Here is a 7,347-nt window from a genome sequence, read left to right as displayed (position 1 = left end):
GGCGCCAGCAGCGGGTCCCGCCCCGCCCCTTCCCAGGCTGCCCCGCGCGCCTCCCTCTTTCTCTTGGCCATCTTGGGCTGTGCGGCTGAGGTGAGGTGGCGCAGGGCCGCTGGCGGGGAAGGGGGTCGGCGTCAGACGTGCTGGGCGGGCGCGGCGGGGGTCCGGCCGCGGGGGGAGCCCGGTTTGGGGGCGGTGGCGGGCGGGATGGCTCCGATGGCGGCTGGATGCTGCCGTGGCCCGGCCCGGCGCTCAGCTCTCCCTGCCGCTCGCCGGCCCTGCTCCCGACGGAGGCCGCGGTGCTGGCCACGCTTACCCGGGAGGAAGTCCCGCTGGCCAGTCGGGGCCGGCCTTCGGAAAGCAGCACCGCCGTGTGAGGCGAGGCAGAGCCTCCCCGCGTGAGTCCCTGTGGGTGGCGGGCAGGTGAGAAAGAGCCTCCCCACCGGAGTCCTGTGGAAAGCACCACCTTTGCGGCAGTGCTTTCCAGTGCGCTCTGGTGGGGAGGCTCTGCCTCACCTGCCGCCCGCCCACTGCACGCCCCCGGCAGGCGAGGAGGGAATCCTGAACTCCAGAGACTGAGTCCCCAAGCGGGCCGTTTCCTGGGCTGCAGTCTCTGCTGCTCCTTGCTTACTGAGGGATCTTGCAGTTCCTTGGCTTTCCTAGTCTCACATCGGAACAGCCCCACTGGATCAGGCCAAAGGCCCATCTAGTCCAGCTTCCCGTATCTCATAGCGGCCCACCAAATGCCCCAGGGAGCACACAAGATAACAAGAGACCTGCATCCTGGTGCCCTCCCTTGCATCTGACATAGCCCATTTCTAAAATCAGGAAGTTGCACATACACATCATGGCTTGTAACTCGTAGTAGATTTTTCCTCCAGAAACTTGTCCAATCCCCTTTTAAAGGCATCCAGGCCAGATGCTGTCACCACATCCTGTGGCAAGGAGTTCCACAGACCAACCACATGCTGAGTAAAGAAATATTTTCTCTTGTCTGTTCTAACTCTCTCAACACTCAATTTTAGTGGATGTCCCCTGGTTCTGGTGTTATGTGAGAGTGTAAAGAGCATCTCTCTATCCACTCTGTCCATCCCCTGCATAATTTTTTATGTCTCAATCATGTCCCCTCAGGCGTCTCTTTTCTAGGCTGAAGAGGCCCAAACGCCATAGCCTTTCCTCATAAGGAAAGTGCCCCAGCCCCGTAATCATCTTAGTCGCTCTCTTTTGCACCTTTTCCATTTCCACTATGTCTTTTTTGAGATGTGGCAACCAGAACTGGACACAATACTCCAGGTGTGGCCTTACCATCGATTTTGTTCTCCATACCTTTTCTAATGATCCCAAGCATAGAATTGGCCTTCATTACTGTCGCCGCACTTTGGGTCGACACTTTCATTGACCTGTCCACCACCACCCCAAGATTTCTCTCCTGATCTGTCACAGACAGCTCAGAACCCATCAGCCTATATGTGAAGTTTTGATGTTTTGCCCCAATGTGCACGACTTTACACTTACTTACATTGAAACACATCTGCCATTTTGCTGCCCATTCTGCCAGTTTGGAGAGATCCTTCTGGAGCTGTTCACAATCGCTTCTGGTCTTCAGCACTCGGAAAGGTGTCATCTGCAAACTTAGCCACCTAACTGCTCACCCCAGTCTCCAGGTCATTTATGAAGAGGTTGAAGAGCACCGGTCCCAGGACAGATCCTTGGGGCACACCGCTTTTCACCTCTCTCCATTGTGAAAATTGCCCATTGACACCCGCTCTCTGTTTCCTGTTCTTCAACCAGGTCTCAATCCAGGAGAGGACCTGTCCTCTAATTCCCTGACTGGAGTTTTTTCAGTAGCCTTTGGTGAGGGACTGTGTCGAACACCTTCTGAAAGTTCAACACCGTTCGACACAAAGTTCACCTCTCTTTCTCTCTGCGCTTGCTTGCTGAAAGGACAGAGGCTGCGGGAAGATTTAAATTGCCTCTCCCATATCCATCAGGTTTATTTGACTGGTCCTGAGCATATTTCAGCTAATGACTCCTTTTGTTTCCTTCCTTAGGCCTGTTCAGGACAGGACTTCAAAACAGCGCCATGACTGGCAGGTAGGAAAACTTTTTTCCATTGAAATTCTTGCCTGCCTCTGCCATCTCTCCTATATGATTTGTTTGTTGCTCCTTACTTAGTTGTGCAGGCTTTCGCTGTGTTGTACCTATCAGTGTGTTGGCCAGTTTGTGATGGAGCTTGTTGGGGTGGCTGCCAGTTGTTCAGCATGCACCTCTTCCTCTAAATTGTCTTAGTCAGCAATCATATCCACACTTACCAAAGAGTAAGCCACATTGACTAAAATGGGGTTTACTTCTGACATGCATAGGATTGGGCTCCCAGTGTGTTGCAAATTTTATGTCAAGAGAGGCTCCATTTTATTGGGCTGGCTCATCCTTATAAATGCTCTTGAGACAAACAAAAGGCAATGACATTCTGTACAGCTTTTCTGACCCAAAACCTGCAGAGAAGTGACAGCATTGGGCATATGTGCTGTGATTCTTTCATCCTTGGTTGCTTGCTTGTGGTGTAGGCATTCTGTGATCATCTTGACAAAGTGATTTTCTTATAACATTCTGGCAAGAAATAAAGAACGTGCTATTTCAACTCATGGCATCCTCTTTATGTGACATTATGTGGCTTTTATTTAGTTGAGTTTCATTTGTATTGGTAAACACTGAGACATTGATGTGCATGTTGACTGCGGCACATAAAGAGTCCAGGCATGCCACTGTGTTAAGTAGATGGGCAGTTAGCTGCACGGAACTAAGGTTTGTCCATGCAGGCTGTGGCACATTCAGTTGCACACATGCCAACAGCTTCAGTGTATGCTGGAAGATGGCACAGACTGGCTGCCACATACTGATGCAGATACCAGAATAAGTCTTCACTGCATGCCATGTGTACAGTGTATTAGGTGGTAGCCTTCAGAAAAGTGTACTGCAGAAAGAGGGGTCAAGGTCCTTGTCTTCCATGGACCTCTGGTCTGAGGTACCATTTTTTCTGCTCAATTTCTCCATCAGGTGGGGTTAGGAGGGGTTGTTGGGGTGAAAGCAAAGGTAGTAAAATGCTTTTTCAGATCAAACAAATGGTAAGTAGGTTGATTTTGCAACAGTTGCTACTGCAGACTAATAGGCCTGTACTCATAAATATCACCTGAGAACTTCATTGTCTTGCCATGGAATACTGCCCCTCTGCTTACAACCTTCAAAAGAGTTGTCTGTTAAAATGTCCTATCAAAGGAATAGTCTGACTTTCCTCTGCAGTCAGGTGCTTTAGAAGGCGTGCTAGTGATACAGCATCAAACCTGCTTTTCAGTCTGTGTTCTAGTGCAGCGTGCTTGAATGACTGGGTTTTGTGTGCTTTGTTCCCTAGGTTGTGGTCCAAGGCCACTTTTGCTGGCTACAAGCGAGGCCTTCGAAACCAGAGGGAGCACACAGCCCTTCTGAAGATTGAGGGGGTTTATTCCCGCAATGAGACAGAATTCTACTTAGGCAAGAAATGTGCCTATGTGTACAAAGCAAAAAAGTAAGTGCTCAGCACTAGGCATGAATATGTTGGTATTGTGCTTATGCACAGTTCATGTGTTTTGCTGAGAATAAAGCAACTTGCATGCTTATGTGGAATTGCAGAAGTTTTTTTTTTTTCTCATGATGGCTAATCTCGCATTTGGAACAATGTCTTTCAATAACATTAGAGGCTACAAAAGTGAGCAAATTTGGACTTGTTTTTTTCTTTTTTGTGTGTCTGTATACCACTGCATGTGTATAGTGTGATTATAATTATAGTGTGTAAATTATGTATTGTCATGGTTCTGGTTTATTCTGATTTTATGTATGTAGTACTTTGAAATTGTTAGCTCCCTTGATTTCTTTTAGGAAGGCAGGATATAAATTTAAAATTAATAGTTCTGGCTGCACTAATTTAGAAGATTTATAAGTCATTTTCCCCTTTCCAGGCTCAGAGCCTGGATCTCAGTGTGGTTTACAAGTTTACAGCTAATGCAGGTAGTGGTTTTTCAATCATGTGACTGATTGAATTCTTCTCACCTGCAGAATAATCAATTAGAAAAAGAGATGACTTTGTCTGAAGTGAAGATTCTGGTAAAGGGTTGAAATTTGGTAAAATGTTAGAGCTGCTGTAACAAAATATATGTGCAAAATATATTGCGTCTGGTTCTTGTGGGACCAAGAAAGTACAGTTGGCCCTCCTTATCCACAGACAAACACCTGCAGTCTCAGAAAGCCTTCTGGATGCTACTGGAAGTGACTTCTGGTTCACACTGGCAACTTCTGGTTGTGTCCAGAGGTGTTCTGAGTTGTGGGGACTTCCAGTTGCATCCAGGAGGCTTCTGAGAAGGCTTCGAGGTGACCTCCAGAGGGCTGGGCACCCCTCCATGAGTAGATGTAGCAGCGCCCCCCCCCCCCGGCGTGGATTTCAGTATTCACAGGGGGTCCTGGAATGATCTCTGCGGGTGGCGAGGGTTCACTGTAGTGTGTTTCCTACTCATGGCCTGGTCTCGTATTCGGAAAGTGTCATTGTCCTCAGTGGCACTGCAAGCTATGTACTGTTGGAATAAAAGGCACTTTGGCTGAATGACTCTTATTTTGTTAAGTGTATCACCTGGCTGGTTTGCATGGTCAGCAAGTGTAGCATCATGGGATGACTGGCATGTCTGAATTGTTGAAGGTATATTGCCAGAGAGAGCCGGCCCCTCAGTCTACTTGAGCACTGTACTTGGCACTGGAGACAGTTCACGTGTTCTGCTCAGGTCAAGTGACAAGTATGGCTACATTGGAACTGTAGCACTTCAGAAAGTGTTCTGCACTTGTTGATTTTTGTTAGAGGTTGGGGTTGGGTTTTTTTTTGGCTTAACGGTTTCTCTGTTTGCTTTCACAGTAATACAGTGACTCCTGGTGGTAAGCCCAACAGAACCAGAGTCATCTGGGGGAAGGTGACCCGGGCCCACGGAAACAGCGGCATGGTGCGAGCGAAGTTTCGTTCCAACCTGCCTGCCAAAGCCATTGGACATCGAATCCGAGTGGTGAGTGTGGACGACTGTCAAGTCTTTTCTGGAGGGGGGGAAGGGTGTTGAAGAGGAACTGGGTGCTGCCTGCTGGGCATCAGTAGCTTGGCACACGTTTGCATTGCTGTCCCACTTCCCCTCTTGACTGCATGCAGTGTTGGGGGCCGTGCACATTGCCTGGTACTAGGAGCTGCCTAGGATTGCCTGGTGCTGGCTTTGCTTCAAAGGTCCTAACGGTACCATATAGACATGAAAATAAATTTCAGGAGGCGCTTCGTTCCTCTTGGCTCCTAATGAGTGATCTAAAATGTTGCAGCAAGTTTGTGTGGATTGGCTTGGTTGAGCAGCCTCTGTCAAGTACATCTCTCTGTCCATACATTTGCTTCTAATAGCTATAAGAACAAGTGAAAAGGGGGAAATGCTTTTAACCAGTAGTTCCTAAACATAACCTGGTCACAAGGCCCTTAGCTTCACAGGAGGACTAGGACAGCCGCCAGCACTTCCCCATGATCTTGTGAGATTTTACACACAACCTCATGTGGGATATTACACAATTTTGACCCAGCCAAGAATGGTAGCACCACCTCCGTGGGTTTGCCGCAGCACACAGTTGGGGGGACAACTGCCTTAAATCCAGCAGCATCTGTGAACTACATTTCAATGCATTACTTGTGTGTTTGGTCTTTCCATAATGATTCTGACAGTTTTCACTGAAGTTCTAGACTGAGGAGAGTCTACAAATCCTCATAGATGGAGGCTATAATCCATTGTTTCCCAGCCTGGGGGATCATGACCCCCCAGGGCAGACCCAACCAGGAATCCATAAGTGCAATTAGTAGCACTTCTGGGTTTTATTTGCCACATGCAGATAAAAAGCTTTTTTTTTTTCCCTCGCATGTATTCGGCAGCTGCAGCAAAACCTGAAAGTGCCTCACTAATGGCACCTACAGGTTCCTGGTCAGGCTGCTACCATTCTTAAGGGGGTGGCGTCCCAAACAAAGCTTGGGAACCACTGCTGTAATACATGTGCTGTAGGATCTGCTTGCAGGAGTGCCCTGGGCAGTGGTGAGAGGTTGTGCTGTCTCTTGGTAATTTTAAGCCACTGGATTCTGGAGTGGGTATCAAAAGGTGACCACTCTACTGCTGGACTAGATAAAGAGCTTCTAAGCTGGGGCTCATCCTACAAAGAAGGCACTTTCCAGGTTGTCCTGAGAAATTCAGAACTAGAGAAGTGTGGCATCTGTCAAAATCATTGGGGATAGTGTTGCTTTGAACTCCTTAAGACTCCTTTCACTTAACATGTAGGATATAAAGAAAAATCTCAGACTTCCTTCTCTGATTAGAAGTATAATTTGTTACACGCTAGTGTATTTAGAATTTTTAACTTTTGGGGGGTTTGTTCTTTTTACAGATGCTGTATCCATCCAGAGTATAAATTTGGACTGAAAATAAAATTCAGAATATATTGCACTTGGTCTTATCTTGCTGTTTTGTTACTAGCTTCTGGGGTTAAAGTGTTATGCTTCTGCAAACATTAGTAAGTATTTGCTTTTAATAAAGTAGTATTATTTTAAAGTAAGGAACACTTTTAGGAATAATCAGAGCTGAAGGAATCCAAATTCAGTTCCATAAAGGCCATCTTCTGTGGCATAAATGTGTTTGGATAACCAAGTACATTACCTTGGATTATTGCACATCCTGCCTTTGCTGAGATTGGGCAGAAGCTCCATCTGCTGACCACCAAAGTCCTGCTCACCAGTTCCTCTCTGCTATCCACTAGAACGCAGGTACAGGCATGAAATAATCCCTTTGATGTCCTCAGGGCTTAATTGTTGCTTCTTAGGCTGCTGAAAACCCTTTGTTTTCTGGCTGTCTAACTGTGCCACTGTGGGCCTCCAGAATGTACACAGGCTTGGAAGTCAAATTCTGCATTTTAGCAGCTTCAGCATCCTGAACCAAAACTGTCTGCAGTGAGGTGCTGCTGTGCAAGAGAACAGGTCATAGAACCAATGGAACCAGATAGGTTTCACTTGTGGCACTGCAACAGGCCACTATGAAGATGCTTTTAACAATGCTAGTAAATGGAACCTACTCCTGGGTAAGTGTGGGTAGAATTGCAGCCTAGGATTGTTAAAAAAATTCATGCTTGATGATGTCACTTCCTGTCATGACATGACTTCTGAGTCCTGACAGTTTCTCATTCTAAAAAGTGGGTCCTAGTGCTAGAGAACCACAGGCCAAGGTAAATATTGAGGGGATTTAAAGCTCTGCTCTGCTACCAACAGGGGGA

At 47.2% G+C, this 7,347-nt stretch overlaps 1 protein-coding gene across 1 annotated transcript; it reads left to right on the top strand.

Annotated features, from left to right (window-relative positions):
- Positions 1 to 25: 25 nt before the first annotated feature.
- On the top strand, positions 26 to 6,527 carry RPL35A (ribosomal protein L35a). The gene is made up of 5 exons (XM_066622614.1): positions 26 to 90; positions 2,049 to 2,091; positions 3,407 to 3,559; positions 4,931 to 5,075; positions 6,469 to 6,527. The coding sequence occupies exons 2-5, from the start codon at positions 2,081 to 2,083 to the stop codon at positions 6,490 to 6,492; spliced, it is 333 nt and encodes a 110-aa protein (XP_066478711.1). The 5' UTR covers positions 26 to 90; positions 2,049 to 2,080; the 3' UTR covers positions 6,493 to 6,527.
- Positions 6,528 to 7,347: the final 820 nt, after the last annotated feature.

The sequence above is a fragment of the Tiliqua scincoides genome, chromosome 3, assembly GCF_035046505.1.
Source record: "Tiliqua scincoides isolate rTilSci1 chromosome 3, rTilSci1.hap2, whole genome shotgun sequence".
Taxonomy (NCBI): domain Eukaryota; kingdom Metazoa; phylum Chordata; class Lepidosauria; order Squamata; family Scincidae; genus Tiliqua; species Tiliqua scincoides.
This window is presented reverse-complemented; position numbering and strand designations above follow the sequence as displayed.